We start from the raw sequence: 23,127 nt of genomic DNA, 5'->3' as shown, positions 1-23,127 counted from the left end.
TTCTTTTGACAGCAATAACTTGTCGAAAGCTCCGTCCAATCAGAGCTGCGCTCGCTGAGTGACAGCCGTTCGGTCGAAGCAAATGCACGTCCGCGTTTTCCCTCGTCCAATCATCTCTCAGCTCCCGCCCTCAAGCGGAAGTGACCTGTGCGCCTGCGCTCATTCGCACACGTGCGCGGAAACACAGAAGAAGCCAAACACAAGCGATTTCAGCGCATATTTCACATTTGGAGAACGCAGTGAGCCCAGGTTTAGCTTCCTCTGTGTGAAGAGAATCTCTGGAGCACCGCTGCACGTGTGTCTGTGTGTGAGTGAGTGAGTGAGTGAGTGAGTGAGAGAGAGAGCGAGAGTGTGTGTGTAAGAGTGAGTTGTGTGTGAGAGATGAGCGGCACACGCGGGTCCAGCGGAGACTCCGAGCCCGCGTCAAAACGCCTCTGCACCGCGAGCGCGTCTCATGAGCGCGCTGAACCAGCAGAGGGCGCCGGCGCCGCAGTGGTGAGCTCCACCAAAGTCCCTTCCAAGCATAAAGTACAGTCTTTGGTTCAACGTGACGTTTGTTAGGCGTTAAGTGAACCTTAAACAGAATATACAATTCTGATATTGAAAATAACTCTGATACTTTGTTGCTTTCATGATGTGTTAGTGGAAAATATCCACACTTGTGCTTAATAATGCTAATACCTGATTTAGAATTATGGTAAATCTATTATATTCTGTTGTGCTCTATTCTGTTGTACCGTATTCTATTCTGTTCTGTTCTATTCTGTAGTTCTCTATTCTAATCTGTTTTGTTGTTCAGTCAGTGATCATGCCCGTGTTTAATGCATCTGATTGGCTGGACGAGTGTCTGCAGTCCATACTGGAGCAGGATTTCCCAGACCGAATGGAGCTCTCCGTGTACGACGACGGCAGTACGGTACACACACTCACTCACTCACACACTCACTAACACACACACACGCACACACACACACTACACACTCTCACACACTACTACACACACACACACACACACACAAACACTCTACACTGTCTCATACTGAATATGAAAATCAGTCTGGTTAATAAGACACAATATCATATGTGTGTGTGTGTGTGTGTGTGTGTGTGTGTCGCAGGATAACTCCCGAGAGCTGCTGGAGAGATGGAGGCAGAGGTTCGAGGACAGAGGTCGTCCCATGCTGATCTCAGGTCACAGCTCATCCAGCCCACGCGGAGGTGTGTGTGTGTGTTCCCGTCTTCACATTCACCCGGTTATCATGACACACATGTGTGGAGCTCATGCGACGTTAAACAGACACTCACACTCTGTCCGTGCACTTCAGGAATCAGAAGAAGTTTCTTATCAGTGTTTAGCTGCTGTCGGGACCTCAAAGCCTCTCTGTGTTCAGCATACCGAGCTTTCAGCATCAAACACACACACACACACACACACACAGAGAACTGTGTGAGCGAGTTCAGGCTGTCTTAACCGGGTGATTAACCGGCGATGAGTGTGACAGCAGCAATTTATTATTTATTTTTTTCCTGTAAGTCTTCAGGCCATATTTCACCTCAAAATCAAAAGGAAAAATAATATATTTTGCCTGAAGAAAACAAAGCCTATTTATATTTGTAGGAAAATGTATTATTCGTAATAATGATTAAACCAGCATAAAAGGGAAATGCAATAAATACTGCCCAAAAATATAAATTCAGCTATAGTAAAAAAAATATATATATATTTGTAATGAGATTTGGGGTGAGATCTGTACTTCATTATGAAGAAAATATATAATATGGCACTGGAAAAAATGGCTTCATTTTCTTAAAGCAGAATATAAAGAAATATTTTGAATGTGAGGTTCATATATATTTGAGATGATATATTTTAATCAGTGCTGCCTGCAACTTTGTGCACATTTAAATGTTTATAGTAAATAATTATTTATATGTAGACATTATGTGTGTGTGTATATATATATATATATATTAAACTATTTAGGTACGATATTGTAAGGTACTGATACATTAGTAGTATTTGTAATAGATTGATCAAGAAACAAATGAATCCTCACATCTGTGTATAATTTTGCTTGTTTTTGTAGTTGGATTTGCTAAAAACCAGGCGGTGCATCAGAGCTCTGGACGATTCCTCTGCTTTCAGGACGCGGTGAGTGTGTGTGTGTGTGACATGTACCACCTGTGAGTGTAAATACACTCCTAATGATGGTGCGTGTTTGACAGAGCTGTCAGAGGAGCTCAATGAATGACTAAAGCGTGTGTGAGAAGGTAAAACATGTTCATATATGCATGTAAATCCACCTTTTTGTTGGGTTCACGATGGCATCTGTTGTGTTTCATGTTGATGGAGAGCCGATGAGTCACTGTGATACTCAATACAGAAACACATGCTTCAGATTGAGTGTGTGAGTCCCCTGCGGTGTGTGTGAAATTCATGAGAAATTAAGGCATGGGGCTTTCCATTGACTTCTGTTGTATTTGTGCTGCATTTGCTGGCAGCGCAGTTCATAATAATGATTATAAAACCAAATCTATACGCTTGTGTTAGTGATTTAGTGTCGTAATGTTCAGCATGTGCCCTCGCAGTGATGTTGTGTAATCAGATCTGTGATCGTGAAGCTGATGTGTCAGCGAGAGTCTATGCTGCGGAGCCGCTGGAACCGATGGCATCTAGCTCTGTCGCAAGAAAGAGCGTGAGAGCGAGACTAACAAGCCTTCCCTCACTCGTCAGACTCACAGCAGTGCATCACACACATGAGCAGTTCTCTCACTGTTCACTCGATCTCAGGCCGAGCCAAACCTGTGTGTGTTTCTTGCTTCTGTGCAACTTAAAAGGAGATGTTTAGTTGAATGTTCAAGCTGCTCATTTCCAGACAAGCGAGCGACTCCATCAAGCCCCAAGCACAAAAAGCACTTTAAAAATAGTCCCAATTTCAGTCTGTTTCGCACTCGAAGCACTATTTGAGTTCATAATATTTGTGGAGATTTAAAAATATATGTATGTATGTGTGTGTGTGTGTGTATATGTATGTGTGTGTGTGTGTGTGTGTGTGTGTGTGTGTGTACACATGCATATATTAGTGTTGTCAAACAGTTAATCGTGATTAATTGCATCCAAAATAAAACGTTTTGTTTACATAATATATGAGTGTGTACTGTCTATGTATATATATATATATATATATATATATATATATATATATATATATATATATGCATGTATATATTTAAGAAAAATGTTATGTTTATATTTTAAATATGTGTATATATAATATATGTGATAACATAAATATATAAATTAATATTCATGTAAATATTTTAAAAATATATGCTGTATGAGTGTGTCTTTATACATGCATAATAAATATACACAGTACACACTCATTATGTTGACAAAAACATTTATTTTGGATGCGATTAAGCACGATTAATCGTTTGACAGCACTAATATGTGTGTGTGTGTGTGTGTGTGTATATATATATATATTGCTACTGTTAACTACAGCTATTTAAATTGTTTTCATTTGCTGAAATTGTGCTGAAATGATATAAAATAGAAATAGTAGGTGGAAATTTAAGTTAACTAAATGAGTTGAAGTATTGAAATTACTCAAATTTAAACCGAAATAAATACAAATTAAGGATAAATAGAAATATTTCAGAAAGGAAAACTAATACAAATAACAAAAGCACATAACAGAATTTCTAAACCTAATATTAATTGAAACAGAAAATCTAAAAATATAAGCTAATTTAAAATATTAAATATTGTATAGTAAATATAAATTATTAAAATATTATGTAAATAAATACTATGATATAACATATACATATATATATACACACATGCATGTGTAATTTTAAAATAACTGACGAGGCTGAATAAATCATGCTAGAATGTTCATTTTTGTTTGAATTGGTCTCTTAGTAATAACTGAAAAAATCCAGATGATTTATACTTCTCACTTTACTGTACTCTGTGCTGTTTGTGGGTGTTTTTGTTGTTGTAAGTGTGTCTGGTTGTGATTTACGCCTCTCGTAATCCTGACACACACTCCTACAGATGTTGCTCCATTAGTTCTGTTGACTTTACTCAGATGGTGGTTTTATGGCTGCTGTCTCTGGAATGACGGGCCGGGTATTTCGGAGGGATTTTTCCATGCGCTGGTTTCCAGAGACCAAAATCAGCTCTCCTTGAGGTTCAGAGGAACTCCAGGAATCCTGCTCTCCTCCAGGAGCTACTGGGACTTAAACTCAGATTCATTAGGACAAAACCAAATGCTGCTTTATATAAAACACCTCCCAATGATCCACTGATGGAGATTACGAGGACACATGTGAACCGAAGGCGTCATTCTACCTTAAAATCACTGAACATTTAAAAATAAGAAAGTGCAATCATTTTGTCCGTGTGTGCATTTATGTTGTTGATTTAAAGTATAGTTAAATTGTTATGTATTGTGTCTTTTAAGCTATATATGCACATCAAAACACACTTCCTGACTGATGCTTGTGATGATGATGATGACGTGTGTTTCAGGATGACTTTATGAAGCCTCAGAGAGTGCGACTTCAGTATGAAGCTGCTGCAGCGAATCCAACCGCAGTGAGTAATAATGACACGCTTTATTAAGGAAACGAATGCTTTCTTTCATCAGTGATGCATTCAATTGATCAAAAGTGGCAGTAAAGACATTTATAATGTAACAGACGATTAATAAATGCTGCTCTTTTGAACTTTGTTCACCAGTGAATCCTGGAAAATAAAATGTATTAGTTTCCACAAAAAATATACAGTTTTCAACATTTTTTTATTTGAGCAGCAAATCAACATATTAGACTGATTTCTGAAGAATCATGTGACACTGAAGACTGGAGTAATGATGCTGAAAATACAGCTTTGATCACAGAAATAAATGACACTTTAACAGATATTCCCTTAGAGAACAGCTATTTTAAATTGTAATAATATTTCACAATATTTGAAATATGAACCAAATTGATACTCCATGATAGTAAACATGGTGTAGTGTATTTTTCATAAGCAGCATCAGCAGGAGGGACAGTGTTTTTTTGATGTCTGGGATTGTTGCTTTGACCTCTGACCCCGGGTCACAGCAGGCAGAGCGGCAACAGACTGAAGAGCTGCGGCGCTAAACCCACAGATCTCGACTGATCACATGACAGGAAATGAGGAGGACCAGTGAAAGCGGGTGTTGTGTTTTGGTGTGTGTGTATGTTGGTTTAGGGTGTAACTTGAGTTTGTGTTGTGATCTGCCCAGTCTTTACTCTACACACACATTTATAAATGTAGAAATCTTTTCTAACTTTATAAACTTCTTCACTGTTACTTGGATCATTGATGAATAAAAGTATTAATTTCTATTAAAAAATGCACACCTTAAATCCCATATTTGCCACTAACATTGTGTGTGTGTGTTTTGTCAGATCGTGGGTTGTAAAGTGTCTCGCGTTCCTGAGGGCTCCACTGAACGTTACACCAGGTGGATCAACTCTCTGAGTCCAGAGCAGCTCCTCACACAGGTCTCACACTCATCACATTTTCTAAATGCATGTTATTAAACTTATTGTGAAAGATGCATCGATACAAGTTTTATTTTCTACATTTTTTGGGGACCTGGTAATGTTGAATCAAATATCATAACCAGCTCTTCTCTAAGCAATTAGTCTGTTTAAACTCCGCCCATTTTTTTATAATCCAATCCAAGCTCAGGTTCAGATCCACCTCCATATTTGAGACACGCCCACATCTCAACATCCAATCAACAACTGGTGGACAAAACCTGCCCTGGTTTTATTTTATTTTAAAGTTAGTTTGTTTTATTAATTGTATGTGGTTTTAGTATGAATTCAGTATAAAACAGAAGCAGAGAGTGCTACACGGGTGTCTTTATAAAGACACTGGTGCTCATTGGATGTGGTGGAGGTACCAAATCAAATTATATAGATGAAATACTTCCAAGGCACTCATGTGGTAAGATAAAAAGCCTTTAATGTAATGTCATTACAACAAGTAGGTTAAAAGTAGATCTACGCGTTTTGGCAAAAAACAGCCTTCTTCAGGACACACATCTATTGCTCAAACAGGTATTAAACTGGTGTTAATTAACGAATCATCAAAAACAGCTGGTTAATGTGTGGGTGTGGCCAAGACTAGCTTCTTCGTACAAATAAATACAATTCAAAGGAGAGAAAAAAAAAAAAAAAAAAAAAAATCCCCCACACATACAACAGAGTGTACCACCTTCTACTTTTATTTTGCAGTTGATGGAGGGGACTCTTAAAAGTAATGTATTTTTATTTCAAGATGTCTTTTACAAACAGATGAGAGGTACAGCAATTTGTGCTTGTTTCGCTCCCAATTATGCCAACCTATTTTTAGGATTGTGGGAAGAAAGATATACACAATATTGCCAAAAGTATTGAGTCACCCCTTCTAATGAACATGTTTGACTACTTTAGTAATGTCTATGAGTACAAATCTTAATGTTTAAGCATATAATGATATTCTAGGGAATTGTGTGCTTCTAATTTTATAGCAACAGTTTGGACAGAACCCTTTTCTATTCTAACATGACAGTGTCTCTGTGTATAAGACACGGTTCAAAAAGACATGATTGATTGAGTCAGTGTGGAAGAACTTGACTGGTCTGCAGAAAGACAAGTCCTGATCTCAGCTGAACACCTCTGGTGTGACTTTATATGCAGACCTTGAGCCAAAAACTCATCACCAAACACCAATGACTTGTATATCATTATATGCTTAAACATAAGATCTGTACTCATAGAAATTACTGAAGTAGTCAAACATGTTCATTAGAAGGGGGTGACCCAATACTTTTGGCAATATTGTGTATATATTCGACTCAAAATAATATCGTTATGTGGGGAAGATATATCGATGATGTCCTAATTATTTAATTCATTCATTTGAGAGGTGTGGGTGTGGTTGTAAATTTGTATTATTAGGGTTGTGTTATTGTATTGGTTTTGTGTTTTTATGTCTTGCCGCAAAACTTATTGCCCCTTGGGGACATGAATGAATGTTAAATGAATGAATGTTAAATGAATTATTTGGTCTGGTTCAGAATTAGAATTGCATACATTGTAAAAAAGAAAAAAGTTGAGCCGACTTAAAATTTTAAGGAGATTTTTGAGTCCTCTAAACTTATTTTTGTCGGAGATTCTCAACTTTTTGTTGTATAAACTTAAAACAACAAGTTGGGAACTCGAAAATCTGCTGAAGCTGGTTGCCTTAACTTTTTAAGTTGGCTCAACTTTTATTTATTTATTTTTTTTTTTTTTACAGTGTAGCTGTCACCAGTGTATTAATGACATAAATAGAAATTTGAAATTGAGCCTTGAATATTCAGTGTCTGAAATCAGTTTTCTTGATCTGAAAATAACTAAGGAGGCCAATGGTGCGCTACATACTTCCATCTTTAGGAAACCAACTGATTGAAATACGATTCTTAGAGCTAATTTTCATCCACCCTGGCTGACTGAGAACATACCTCATGGCCAATTTCAATGATTGAAATGTATTTGCGATCTAGAGGACGATTATGAAATTCAAATACAGGACATGACCAGCAGATTTCGACAGAGGGGTTATGATTCCAGAGTTTTAACTTGGGCCACAGAGAAAGTTGGATCAATAGATAGGAAACAACTATTGTGTAAGAAGAAAAAAGTGCAACAAGGCTTTGATGAATATAATCGGGTGTTTTTTTTCAACAACGTACAGTCGTGAAGCAACACAAATTAAGCGTATAATATATTCCAATTGGAACATCATTGAAAGTGACAGCACCCTTAGGGCAATTTTTCGAGAAAAAACAATGGTCAGTTATAGACGTTCACCAACTATATGAAATAAGGTAGTACGCAGCTATCTTCCTGCCCATGAAAAGATAACGTGGCTGGGCTCTTTAGCAGGAAATGTTAGATGTGGGCGGTGTAAACTTTGTGATAATATGCTGAGATCTAATAGTTTTACTGATGTGTCCTCTGGGAAAATATATCCAATTAAGTCTTTTATCAACTGCAATTCCTCGTACGTGGTCTATAGGCTAGAATGCGAGTGTGGACGTTTCTATGTAGGTCAAACAAAGAGGAAATTGCGTTTAAGAGTGGCTGAACACAAATATGCTATTTGTGTGAAAAATATGTTGTACCCAATGGCGAGGCATTACAATGAGGTGGGTCATGTCACTGAGAGTTCCCTTAAAGTGATTGGAATTGAATCTATCCCTTGTTCTATGAGAGGTGGAAATAGACAGAAACAGCTTCTACAATGAGAGACTTTTTGGATTCACACGCTCTGGGCGAAGTCCCCAGGAGTTAATGAAGAAATTGATTTTGCACCAATTTTGTAATTTGCACCATTGATGTATAATTTTATTCCTACACTGTTGTGGTTTTTTTTTTCTCTCTCCTTTGAATTTTATTTATTTGTACTAAGAAGCTAATCTTGGCCACACCCACATATTAACCTTTTATTACATTAAAGGCTTTTTATCTTACCACATGAGTGCCTTGGAAGTATTTAATCTATTTCATTCAGTTTTTTTCAAGTTTAGTTTCCCATTTAAAATTAATATTTTAAATTCTTTCAGCTTTATTTGAATTTACAAACTTTTTAATAGTTTTTGCTTTAGTTATCAACAACTGATACCAATGCTGGACTCGATTTCATGCAGGTTTTATCAGTTTTGTAAATTGAGTGTATCGTGAAAATTGATTTGTGGTTCTTTCTATTTTTCAGTAAAAATGGGGGAGTCCATTATAAAAACATAAATGAAAGTTGCTTTTTTTTTTCTTCAGAATATTGTGCACTTTATTAAGGAAGTGGATCTGAAGAGTGTGTCTCTTTCATGACAGTCTGTTTGATCTCTGTGTATCTCAGTGTGTGTGTGTTGGCAGGATGTGTGTGTGTGTGAGTGTGAGGAAACGCGAGGCATGTTGTGTTTTGAGGGGTCGCGTGCCACGCGGTCCGCGGGTTGCCACCGAAACAGGATGTGTACCTGAAGACAGATATTTCCACGGAAACGGTGCATGGGCGTAAGCTTAGAGCATCGCACACACTGGCAGGAAACGGATCCTGAAGGTCGTGAGGTCAGACCGATGTGTGGAACCTTCGCAAATCATCCTGAAAACACTCCAGTTACCATCCCAAACAGAAATTACAAGTGTTATTTCAGACGGCAACATCAAATTCTAATAACACTGCCTAGCAACCATTCGGAACACTGTAGCACTGTCTGTCATTGCCCTAGCAACCACCTAACAACCATCTAGAACACTGTAGCACTGCTTGGCAGTGCCCTTGCAACCACCTAACAACCATTTAGAACACTTTAGCACTGTCTGGCAGTGCCCTAGCAACCATCTAGAACACTGTAGCACTGCCTGGCAGTGCCCTAGCAACCTACATGGAATTGCATAGAAATGGCCTACCAACCTAGCATACATCTATAGAAGTATTACAGCAGCTACCTAGCAACCACCCAGAACTTCCTAGCAACTTCGAGGGACTACTAACAGCACCATAGCAACCACTGTGAAAATCTCTGTAACTTTATAACACCTTAGCAACACTCTAGCAACCACCACACGCAACCAGAGCACCAAGACGCCACTCTGCAATGCCCTAGCAGCTGCATAGCAACCACTCAAAACATTCTAGTAAAGTGACTCCTCATAGCACCATAGAAACCATGGAAAACACTAGTAACATGCTAAGAACACCTTAACAACAACAACCTACACACTCTTAACCGTCTAAGAGCCATGCAGAATATCCTAGCAACACACTATGCCTGCTCACAGCACCCTAGTAACTGCCAAAACCTTAGCAACGTCATAGCAACCACTCAGAACATTTTAGCATCACCTTAGGGATTGCATGCAGCAACCTAGCAACAAGCAACCATTCTGAAAACCATAGTAACAACATCACTAACACACTCAGAACACCTTAGCAACTGCATAGCAACACCCTAGCAACCTGGCGCACATCATGGCAGCATGTTTTAGATGATAAACACTGAAAATCTGTTTTGAATGATTGTTTTCTGCTGTTAGTTTCTCCTCCGCATGTTCTTGTTCACTGAGAAGGGAGTCGTGTTTCTCTAGGGTGTATTTGCACATTCCAGACGAGGTTATCCAGTGAAACACATACACACAGTGTCCAGTGGGCAATATCTCCGTTACAACACACTCGCACCAGCTCAGTGTCAGAGTCTGAACATGGACAGACTCGCTCACACACACACACACACACACACACACGACCTTTGACACCGGACTAGTAAGAACAGCAGGTTTTAGTTTGTTATTAAAGATGTTCTAACCTAGTGATGTGATTTTGGGCTTCATTAAAGGGATAGTTCACCCAAAAATGAAAATTCTGTCATTAATTACTCACCCTCATGTCTCTCCAAACCCGTAAGAGCTTCGTTCATCTTCAGAACACAAATTAAGATATTTTTGATGAAATCTAAGAGCTCTCTGACCCTCCATAGACAGCAATGATATTACCGTAGTAGAAACGTAGTAAGGACATAGTTAAAATAATCCATGTGAAATCAGTGTTTCAACTGTAATTTTATGAGGTTAAGAGAATACTTTTTGTGTGCAGAAAAACAAAAATAACGACTTTATTCAACAATGCCTCTCTCCCAAGTCACTCTCTGCCACCATTATGGAGAGTATCACCACAAATGCATGTGCGTTCCTCTGCTCGTAAACAAGCTGCGGTGCATCTGTGTTCTACGTAGACTTGCTGCGATAGTCGGTGTTGACAGTTTTACCGGTGTTAATTCGCAACACTGGTTATGACACTTGCCCACTGTCGTTTTGACTTTTTTATAGTAATAAAAATAATTTAGTTTAGTGTACAGACATTACACTACAATTAAAAACTGAATCCGTCTGCTCAATGCAGCTTGCCGAGTCACATCACAGATCAGGTTTCATTTGTCACGTGAGGAGAGTGAGGCGAGACGGGCAAGACGATGGCAGAAGATTTAGTTTAGAAACCAAATGCAAAAGCGCCTGTTTGCCAATTTTTGGGATTTTGAAAAGAAAAAAGAAAAAAAGTGACGTGTGGCCAAGTATAGTGACCCATACTTGGAATTTGTGCTCTGCAATTAACCCATCCAAGTGCACACACAGCAGTGAGCACACACACACACCCGGAGCAGTGGGCGCCCTGGGAGCAGTTGGGGGTTCGGTGCCTTGCTCAAGGGCAGCTCAGTCGTGGTATTGGAGAGAGGTGGAGGGTGGAAAGAGTGCTGGACATTCACTCCCCCCCCCACCTACAATCCCCGCCGGACCTGAGACTCGAACCCACAACCTTTGGGTTACAAGTCCAACTCTCTATCCATTAGGCCACGACTGCTAAAAGCTTGTTGACTGTTGCCATTTATAAAGTGATTTTGGAGGTTTCATTTATTTATTTATTTTATAACAAGAGGCCAGTTTTACTAAACAGGACAAATTAGCTCGAGAGCACAATTCCAAAACTGCACCGACAAAAAGAGGAAAATCTCAAACCCCCACCCTCCCCACGGTGTTACCGGTGTTGTCACATTGATTAACCAGTGGGACAATTTCCTCACCGTCACAGCCCTAGTGCCACGTCAGCAGCACCACACGTATGTGTCGTGGCACTCCTCATAAGGGCAGCAGAAAGTGCTGGAGGAGAATTGTTGAATAAAGTTATTTTTTTTTGCACACAAAAAGTATTCTCGTAGCATCCTAAATTTACAGTTGAACAACTGATGTCACATGGATAATTTTAACAATGTCATTGCTATGTTTTTGTACCTTGAACATGGCAGGACCCTTGCTGTCTATGAAGTAGGGCTGGGCGATATATATCTCATGCGATATACATGCGCATCTCGTCAGTAAAGCCGGTTCCTTGATTAGCGGTAAATCTCCATCGCATGAGATATATCGCCCAGCCCTACTATGAAGTGATTATTGTCTTCATGTTAGTTTAGTTCAAGAATTTCTGTATTTTTATTCAGCTACAGATAGCTGGATGCCCATTTTTCCTGGAACGCCATCAGTTCTATTACTTCTGTGACACTTATAAGGAGTTTCTGCACAAGGGCGCCCTCAATGAAACAGATGTTACATTACTTGTGTGCTTTTTTGGTAAAAGTAGGCAAGATAATACTTCTCTCTAAAGAAACAGGAGTTTTTTTTTTTTCGTCTCTCAGTGGATGCATATGAATTATCGTCATTGATATCATTATCGCAATAAATAGCAGAAACTCTCATGATATATTTTTAAGTCCGTATCGCCCATCCCTAAGTGCACACAGATCCCAGTGCTCTAGTTAGTTTATTTGCCCTGAAACACATCACTGATTTAATCTATTTTGTCATCATTGAAATATTCCTGTCTTTCCTCCCTCCACTCCGTTTTTCATTCTTTCTGTCTATATGTGTGTGTGTGTGTGTGTGTGTGTGTGTGTGTGTGTGTGTGAGAGCGTCTGGCCCTCCCTGATCTTTAACTCTCGATCTGAACACACGCGGCCAAAGCAAACTCATTAGAGCAGTGTGTGTGTGATTTAGAGAGTGTTGTGAACATGTAAATGGTTTTTATCTGCCAGAGGCTGTGTGACAGGATTGGTCTGTACAGACTGGAAGCTCGAATGCCGCATAACAATCGCAGACAGTCAGAACATATTTGATGTTTAATAATCAGTGATTTTAGTCCAATGAGAATTTGCTGTGGGCGGAGCTACTAAACACATCAGTGAGAAATGGAGACCAAACATCCTGCTTGGTGGACAAAACTCAGATTGTAAGTTTTGATGGTATTATTTGTTGTTTCCTGATGTGTGTTAACCTTAACCGAGGCAACACATCCTGTCACTTGCAGTAAAGACACTGCTAATGAGTTATTTTTGTCATAAATATCCCATAATGAAATCTCATTGGTCCAAAATCACACTCCTCACCAAATATGATCTGATTGGCTCTGATTCTTTAAGCATTTTGCCTTTAAATGAGGATAGTAAAATTAACTGATGCTATATGGCTGCTTACACTAGCGTTCAGAAGATTTAGGTCTCTTCTGCTCACTAAAGCTGCATTTATTTGATCAAAAATACAGTAAAAATCTACCGTATTTTTAGGATTTAAAATAGCTGTTTTCTGTGTGAATATCTGTTAAGATATAATTGATTTCTGTGATGCAGCGCTGAATTTTCAGCATCATTACTCCAGTGTCACATGATCCGTCAGAAATCATTCTAATATGCTGATTTGCTGCTCAATAAACATTTCTGATTGTTGTAGATGTTGAAAACAGTTGTGCTGCCCAATATTTTTGTGGCGACTGTGATGCATTTTATTTTTCAGGATTCACAGATGAATAGTCAGTTCAGAAGAAGTCAAGTCACCTTACTTATATAGCGCTTTTTACAATGCAAATTGTGTCAAAGCACTGCACAATATCAAAAAAAGGAAAATAAAGTGTCAATAAGTTTGAATAGTGTCTTTGCAATAAGGTCGGCGATATCGCTGGAAATGAAGCGTCCCCAACTAAGCAAGCCAGAGGCGACAGCGGCAAGGAACCAAAACTCCATCGGTGACAGAATAGAGAAAAAAAAAACCTTGGGAGAAACCAGGCTCAGTCGGGGGACCAATTCTCCTCTGGCCAAACAAACCAGCAGTTCAGTTCCAAACTGCAGCAAGTCAGGTTGAATGGGCTCAGCTGGTACCAGTGGTCTTTTCCGATGGCTGTCTAAGTGGCGGGGTCCTCAATGGGGATCTGTCTCTGGCGTTCATCCAGGTGTTTGGCCTCTGCCTACGATCAGGGACACATACGTCATCTCCCGGCGCTGATCCTCCATCTCAGGTGTTCGGTCATCTCAGATCATTTAAGGGTTGGATCCAGACTGAAGTTCTGTAATTCCTGGCTACCACGGGATGTTAATCCCGTGGCAGAAATGTAGAGACAAGCAGAGACATGATTAGCGTAGCTGCTGTTCCATCTAAGCAAAAATAAATTGTTCAACCCAAGCTAAAGAATAATAATAATGTACATTTGATCAGATATAACTGCAGTACAAGATTATAAAATGCATTATGTGTATGCTTGGCTAAAGAGATGTGTCTTTAATCTAGATTTAAACAGAGAGAGTGTGTCTGAACCCCGAACGTTATCAGGAAGGCTATTCCAGAGTTTGGGAGCCAAATGTGAAAAAGCTCTACCTCCTTTAGTGGACTTTGCTATCCTAGGTACTACCAAAAGTCCAGAGTTTTGCGACCTTAGAGAGCGGGTTGGATTATAGCGTGGTAGAAGACGAGTTAGATACGCAGGTGCTAAACCATTTAGGGCCTTATAGGCAAGTAATAATAATTTGTAAATGATACGGAACTTAATAGGTAGCCAGTGCAGAGACTGTAAAATTGGAGTAATATGATCATATTTTCTTGATCTGGTAAGAACTCTAGCCGCTGCATTTTGGACTATCTGTAGCTTGTTTATTGAAGATGCAGGACAACCAGCTAACAGTGCATTACAATAGTCCAGTCTAGAGGTCATGAATGCATGAACTAGCTTTTCTGCATCAGAAACAGGTAGCATGCTTCGAAGCTTGGCAATGTTTCTAAGATGGAAGAATGCTGTTTTTGTAACATGGGAAATATGATTTTCAAAGGACAAGTTGCTGTCTAAAATAACACCCAGATTTTTGACTTTAGAGGACGTAACAGCACATCCGTCTAGTTGCAAATTATAATCCATGAGATTCTGTGTACGTTTTTTTGGTCCAATAAGTAATATCTCTGTCTTATCTGAATTTAGTAGGAGGAAATTATTGGTCATCCAATCTTTTACACTTTTTACACAATCTATTAGCTTAGATAGTTGAGAAGTTTCATCTGGTCTTGTTGAGATATATAATTGAGTATCATCAGCATAGCAATGAAAACTTATCCCGTGTTTTCTAATAATATTACCAAGGGGCAACATGTAAATTGAAAATAGCAGAGGACCTAGGACAGATCCTTGTGGTACTCCATACTTTACTGGTGATAATTGAGATGACTCCCCATTTAAATGAACAAAGTGGTAGCGATCGGACAGGTAGGATCTAAACCATCTTAAAGCCTGTCCTTGAATACCAATATATTTTTGTAATCGATCTATGAGTATATTATGGTCTATAGTGTCAAACGCAGCACTAAGATCAAGTAATACTAGCAATGAGGTGCAGCCTTGATCTGAAGCAAGTAGTAAGTCATTCGTAATTTTAACAAGTGCAGTTTCTGTACTATGATTGGGCCTAAAACCTGATTGAAATTCTTCATAGAGATCATTTTTTTGCAAAAAGGAGCATAATTGAGTAGACACAACTTTTTCTAAAATTTTTGACATAAACGGAAGATTTGAAATGGGTCTGTAATTTGCCAGTTCATTAGAATCTAGTTGTGGTTTCTTAATAAGAGGCTTAATAACCGCCAGCTTGAATGGTTTTGGGACGTGACCTAAAGATAACGATGAGTTAATAATATTGAGAAGCGGTTTTTCTGCTACAGGTAACAACTCTTTCAGTAGTTTAGTGGGTACAGGATCTAATAAACATGTCCAAGAACAACATTTATTTGAAATATAAATATTTTGTAACTTTATAAATGTCTTCACTGTCACTTTTTATCAGTTTCCATGACTACAGTATTGATTTCTGTCCTAAATCAGGTGTACACGTCTCACGGGCCGACGGTCATCATGCCCACCTGGTTCTGTTCTCGGGACTGGTTTGAGAAAGTGGGTCCGTTCGATGAGGGAGGGAAGGTGAGGCTCTTCTGATGCTAAAACAGATGTGAATCTCCTGATCGGCGGTGATCTGACCTGATTCTCTGTCAGGGCGTTCCTGAGGATCTGCTCTTCTTCTACCAGAGTCTTCGTGGCGGAGGTCACGTGGTCCGAGTGGACGAGTGGCTGCTGGTTTATCGCTATCATGAACACGCAGCTACACATTCAGTGCTGGAGTGAGTGTGTTTACAGTCACTGTATCAGTCTGATACTACATAGTGCTGTCAATCAAAGAAACACAGACATGCCGCATATTTCCACATAAGCACTGTACTTGAATACAGTTAGTTTTTTCCCCTCATGGGGCTTAATTGTTATAATTATTCTTAAGTAACATACTTAAAAACATAAATAAAAATAATGAATTAAAATAATTACAATTTAATGAATAATTAACATTATTAATATAATGAAGGGACCTAAAATACTCAAATAAATAAATACAAATAATATTTTGTATTATTTTAATTAGTTAACACTGAAGAGACTTAAAAATAAGTAAATAGCTAAATATGATAAAAAATTACAATAAATAAGTAAAGTTATGTATTGTTATTATTTAGAATACTGAAGGGACTACTAAAATAAATACATAATTCAAATTATTACCAATTAATGAATAAATAACATTATCATTATAAATAATATATAAAATAAATAAATGCAAACATGAATAAATATATTAATAAATAATGTTTAGTGTTATTTTTTAAATTAGCTCACTGAAGAGACTTAAAAATAAACAAATAGTAAATATAATCAACATAATTGCAATAATGAATAAATAAAGTTTTGTATTGTTTAGTTATGTATTTATTTAAAATATGTATTTAAATACTGAATTGATGTATTTAAAATATCGAAGGGACATTAAATACTAAATTAAACAAATAAATAAGCATGATTAATTATATATATACTAATAATAATAAAGCTACAATACTGAAGGGTCTTTTAAAATATTAAATTATTATTATTTAAATATAAAAAATAATTTGATGAATAATTAAAAGTATTTTATTATGACTGTCAATGATTGAAAACTGATTTTCCAGACATGCAATGATAGCACATGTGTTTTATAATCCTGCATGACACATTCAGCTTGAATGTTGTTTTTGTTACAGTTTATCAGTGGAAAAAATGTTTCAAGATCCATATATTCTCACGGGTCACTTCATCTGTAAAGTGAAGTGTGTGTGTGTGTGTGCGTGTGTGTGTGTGTGTGTGTGAGTGAGTGAGAGTGCTTGTGTGTGTGTGAGTGAGTGAGAGTGCTTGTGTGTGTGTGTGTGTGTGAGTTATTGAGTGTTATCTGTCTCTGTCTGGAACGAGTGGCATCCTCTGACTCGGGGATTCCGCTCGTTTTCTCTCCGTGGGTCCAGAGGGCCGTAGCTGTCTGTCAGTCTGGTTCTGTGTGTGTGCTCAGTGCTGAGGGCTGATTGATGGATCTCAGAGTTTTATGATGCTGCAGGGTGAGGGATGTGCGCAGAGGAAGCTCAGTGCTCTTTAAATAACCCAAAGCAGCATGTTTCCACCTGAAGCGCTCCTGCTTCCTTCGCTGTCGCTGCAGTGTGTGGGTGATGTGAGAGACTTCATTAACCGTCTCCTGTCCTCTGCTCTCAGAGAGACCATCTGGAGTCTCCGCGTCGACTTCCTGCAGGAGCGAGTGCTCAGCCAATGGGAATCTTTCACCGTCTGGAACGCTGGGAAACAGGGCCGCAGACTCTACCGGAGCTTGAGCCCCACCAATCAGAAGAAGGTACCGGATCCAAACACAGCACTGCTGCACGCTTCCTCGTGTTTACAAACGATAATATCAGGAAGAACAGAATACACTTTAAAATACTAAAATAAATAATTAATTAAAAATAATTCAAATAAATGAATCATCATCACACTTATTATGAATTAGTTAGGAACTTTAAAATAAAATTTGTGTTAATTATATATATTGTTATATAAGGGACTTGTAATCATAAGAAGATAACAGGTAATGGCTCAAAACATAACCATTAGATATTTCCTTGTGTATATACAGTAATATAAGGAAATACAAAATGGATTTTAAAATACAAAAATAAATTAGTTTTAAAAAATATTATAATTATTATTCACTATTATTATTAATGTTATTTTATTACTAAGTACTTAAAAATTCTAAAGTGATTTTAAAAATAATGCAGTAAATAAATAATAACAATTAAAAATAATCTAAAGTATTATTTTTATCATTATTAGTTAAAATGCTGGACCTCAATACTGAAGTAAATAAATAATCATGATTAATTACAAAATATATTTAAAACACTAAAGGGGCTTAATTCTTATTTATATATATATATATATATATATATATATATGATTCATTAAAAATAATTCCTTATTATTGATATTCACAATACTAAAGGGGCTTAAAAACATTAAAATAAATAGATAATCATATTTAAATTAGAGTTTACATTTGTGGTAATAATCTGGTGATTGTTGTTATTATTAATTATGAATATTAAGGCAAATTCAAATTCTAGTAATCCCTTAGTAACTGCCCTTAGCAACCAGCCAGAACACCACAGCACTGCAATAGTTAGTTAATAATATTCAGTTAATTCATGTTTAATAATTCAGTAATTGAAGAGGTTGTATTGTGCTGTTGTGTTGTTCTTTATTGTGTCTGTGTTTGTGATCGCAGGTGAAAGCGTTCTGTGACGTAGATGAGAACAAAATTCAGAAAGGCTTTTACACGTACGAGGAGTCGAAGGTGAGTCTCTTCAGCTCATTATAATCTCTTTATGCAGAATTACAGTGGTTATACATGCTTTAATACAAGAACATAATCACAGTTTCAGCTGGGAACATTTTCATGGGAAGGTGGTTGATGTAAATGCAGAATAGTGATTAGTTATGCATATATAACACTAGTAATGAATCAGGGTTTATGCTCAGACACAGATTAGCCGTCAGCTGTTTGCAGAAGTGCATGCGGTGACTAATTCATTTCCTGGGAAATCCATCATTAGCCACATTAGCGTATGAAAGCCAAAACCATGCAATCAACACAGGAACAATCACTTCCTGCAGAGCAGCAATCTTCTGAAGATGAAGAGAAGACACCACTCTCACTTGAGCTTATTAATAACCGCTAATTAAACAGTGAAGCGCTGATATTGCGATTAAACACTCGCTTGTTTTCTGTTTCTCTCAGGAACGGCCCAAACCCAGGATTCCTGTGCTGCACTTCACAAACGCATCGCCACCTTTCATCGTGTGTGTGAAGCTGGTGAGTGAACTGTGTGTGTGTGTGTGTGTGTGTGTGTGTGTGTGTGTGTGTGTGTGTGTGGAAACACACTTTAATAGCACACAGGAAATTAGTTTTCTCTAATATCGGCCCGCTACACACACACACACTGGTCCAAATGACTGTGAGGCTCATATCAATCACAATCATCATCTGTGTTTCCCTGCTAATGAAACTCTGTCGGGATCTGATATTATCACACACAGCTGTTTCTTACCGCCGTCTGCGCCCTACATAGACAGCATATTAGGTGTGGGGCGGTGAGATTTTTTAATGGTTTTGAATGAAGTCTCTTCTGCTCACTGAGTGTGCATTTATTTGATCAAAAATACAGAAAATCTGAAATATTTTTACAATTGAAAACGGCTGTTTTCTATGTGAATATAGTGTGAAATGTAATTTATTCCTGTAATCAAAGCTGAATTTTCAGCATCATTACTCCAGTGTCACATGATCCTTCAGAAATCATTCTAATATGCTGATATGCTGCTCAAGATGCATCAAGGCAACTGTGATGCATTTTATTTTCAGGATTCACAGATGAATAGAAAGTTCAAAAGAACAGCATTTATTTGCAACAGAAATCTTAGTAACATTATAAATGACTTTACTGGCAATTTTGATCAATTGAATGCATCTTTTATGAATAAAAGTATTATTTATTATAATTTAAGTGTTTTATTTATGTATGTACGTATTTATTTATAATGGTGTAATTTGTGTAGGATATGACCCACGGAGTCCTGGAGGGAAACCTGCGCTCGCTGCAGCTGACGGAGGGAATACATTATTATCATTTCAGCTGAAGACGCTGTGGTTTGGGCGGCAGTACAGTGAGAGCTCAGGGACCGCAGGAGCTGACAACACCTTCTGCTAGATAACAGCTTCATAATGGGACTGAGTCACGTCTTAATGAGAATATAAGAATGCACAGCCTTTTCTGTCAGAGTTGGAGGAAAGAAACCCTCATCAGATGAGTGTCAAACTATGTGAAATGTGTGTGAGAGCTGGGAACTGCTTCCTGCTGCCCTTCCCAGAGTTCCCGGCTTGAGAAACCTCTCACATCCCTCTAGTACCTAGACTACAACACGCACACACACACTCACACTCATTTAGGCATCTGCTTGCATTCCTGATGCCTCTGGATTTCTCCATCGTTTCTGAGTGACACTCAGAATAAACCCTTTTCCTGCAGACACCTCCATCTTAAAGGGTTAGTTCACCCAAAAATAAAAATTAGCCCGTGATTTACTCACCCTCAAAGCATCCAAGGTGTATATTACTTTCTTCTTTCAGACGAATCTAATCGGAGTTATATTAAACATTGTCCTGGCTCTTCAAAGCTCTATTATTGCAGTGGGTGGGTGTTTTTGTTCAACAGTCCAAAACACGTTAAATAAAGCGTGCACATCTGTAATAAAACGTGCCTCACACGGCTCCGGGGCGTGAATAAAGGCCTCATGTAGTGATGCGCATGCTTTATTTGGACTGTTGAATAAAAACACCCACCCACTGCCATTATAAAGTTGAAAGAGCCAGGACAATTTTTAATATAACTCTGATTGGATTCGTCTGAAAGAAGAAAGTCATATACCCCTAGGATGCCTGGAGTGTGAGTAAAACATGGACTAATTTTTGGGTGAACTGACTCTTTAACACACCGACCACAATGTGCTGCAGGCTGCTCTCAATCAGGTCCTCTTGATGTCAGAGAGTGCTGGAAAGGTACAGAAACTCAATCAGTGTTTAAGACATTACTGTACTAACACAATACTGCAATCTACCCCAAACAGGCAACATGACGATACAAGCCAGCCTGTTCAACTGTGTGCAATTATAGCAGGTAATGGTGAAGTACAGTTACACTGCCCTCCAAAAGTTTGGAAACACCCTAGAAAAGTGGGGTTTTGGACAATAATGGCATGAATCCTTTTTAATTTGTGATCATTTTGCACTGATAAGGGACAACACAAACTACAAAAACATATTTTATTACACATTTTTCACGGTTCACGTTGATTTTAAAGGGGTCATATGACGTTGCTAAAAATAAAATTATTTTGTGTATTTAGTGTAATGCAATGTTTACGTGGTTCGAGCTTCAAAAAACACATTATTTTCCACATACTGTACTCTGATTGGCCAGCTATCCAGTGCGTTGTGATTGGCTGCATACCTCGAGCGTGAGAGGGAAATGTTACACCACTCACTGTATTGTTATGCCATGTCCCGGCGCAACGACACAAAAACAATAAAACCCATTACAAATCAGGCATTTGTTGCGATTATATAATTACTGATTATAATGACTTATACTGTCTTTTTACCCGTCGCGTTGCATCGTGGCGCGTAAACATTACCATGTCTGCATTTGTGATCGGAGAAACGACAAACAACAAGCACTACTCTACACAGCTCAAAACTCACGTTTGAATCGTCATTAGCAGAAACATACTTACAGGCTGTGAGTCAGAATAGTCAGACTGTTCTTGCAAAGTTGGAATTGCCCCACTTTATAGAAAAAGCCTTTGTGCGAGCCAGCATTGTAGGCTACTCTTCCAAGTTCAGGAAATATTCCTCCGTAAAATGCGCAGCACACACTCTAATATTTGGGTTGAACTGTTCTGGAACACTGTTGTGAATACAACTTAACCACTGATTTCTAGTTGTGTCCTCTTTTGGAAACCCAAACAAAGTACTTTCACTTTCACATGGCGCCGGCGGCAGCAACAATACTACAGCGAGAATAATAGTTCCGCCTTCTTTCATTGCGTGTACATTTGGGCGGTGTTATGAAAATCTCCACACATCGTGACATAGACATGTGGGGGCGTGTTTGAATGAGCCGTTTTAGGGGGCGTGGACGAGTCTTAACTTTTATAAAGAATATCTCTTTGGTTTTGAGACTCTAGTCTTTGCAACTTCAGGGATCTTATCTATGCACAAACAGCCTGTACCACTCCAAAGAGAAAGGAGAACTTGAAATCGCATCATATGACCCCTTTAAAAAGCCAGTGACATTGAGATGTCAAATGCATGTGATCACAGTGTTGCTTCTTCACGTGTTGATTTTCTATTTGAAGCTGTGTTTGAGAACAATGTTGTGATTCTGCCATTGTTTCAGTTCATTTAGTGCAATTGTATACTGTTTTAGCATTTATTCATATTTTGACTATTTAATTTTTATATAGTTTCCATTTTATTTTCTGTAATTTTCTTATGTTTTTGAATGTTTTGATTATTTTTGTAATATTTAGAATAGAATATGTTTAGCAGCTTTTGGACTTATTGTAATTCAGTTATTTTCTAAGGCAGTATTTCTCTTTTTCGTTTTAAGTTTTCATCGAATATATGTATTTTATTTATATATATATATATATATTATTTCAGAGATTTTAAATAGTTTTAATTAACACTGATTTAGTATTAGATTTTATTCTAAATGCTTCTTATATTAAATGTGTATTATGGTATTTTTAAAACTGGTTTCTATCATGTTTTTGCCGTGTATGTTAGCAGCAAACTTTAATAATTCCTGACAGACTTTGACAGGTCTGGTTAGTTTTATCTCTCTTGCTCTCAACAGTCCTTGGTTTCTGTGTGTGTGAGACAGACTGGAATGTGTGTGTGTTGCATTAAGACATTATCTGAGGTCAGCGGCCACGTTCTTCTGTGTGTGTCAGGTGATGGAGCATGTGCTGTAGGTGTGTGTGTGTGTGTGTGTGTGTGTGTGGGTCAGGTCACAGTTCATGGCCTGTAAATATTTAGGATGGTGTGTAGGTTGAGGGTCAGAGCTCATCTGAAGGGTGACACACGCACACCGTCCAAAATAAAAACGTCTGTAGATAGAAAACTGAATCTTCTGACACAACACAACCATCTCAAACACCTTTTTTTGTTTGTTTTGTTAAAAACGTTATTGTCTTCCTTCGTACCTAAATATATATATATATATATATATATA

At 38.0% G+C, this 23,127-nt stretch overlaps 1 protein-coding gene across 1 annotated transcript; it reads left to right on the top strand.

The window, feature by feature from the left end:
• The first annotated feature begins 142 nt into the window (after positions 1-142).
• Positions 143-21,407, top strand: b3gntl1 (UDP-GlcNAc:betaGal beta-1,3-N-acetylglucosaminyltransferase-like 1). The gene is made up of 12 exons (XM_079421988.1): positions 143-495; positions 800-916; positions 1,119-1,218; positions 2,088-2,152; positions 4,544-4,609; positions 5,452-5,547; positions 15,752-15,847; positions 15,920-16,044; positions 17,492-17,627; positions 18,558-18,626; positions 19,071-19,145; positions 19,889-21,407. Exons 1-12 carry the CDS (start codon positions 382-384, stop codon positions 19,967-19,969), a joined length of 1,140 nt encoding a protein of 379 aa, XP_079278114.1. The 5' UTR covers positions 143-381; the 3' UTR covers positions 19,970-21,407.
• Positions 21,408-23,127: the final 1,720 nt, after the last annotated feature.

This window comes from Barbus barbus (genome assembly GCF_936440315.1).
Source record: "Barbus barbus genome assembly, chromosome: 7".
NCBI lineage: Eukaryota > Metazoa > Chordata > Actinopteri > Cypriniformes > Cyprinidae > Barbus > Barbus barbus.
This window is presented reverse-complemented; position numbering and strand designations above follow the sequence as displayed.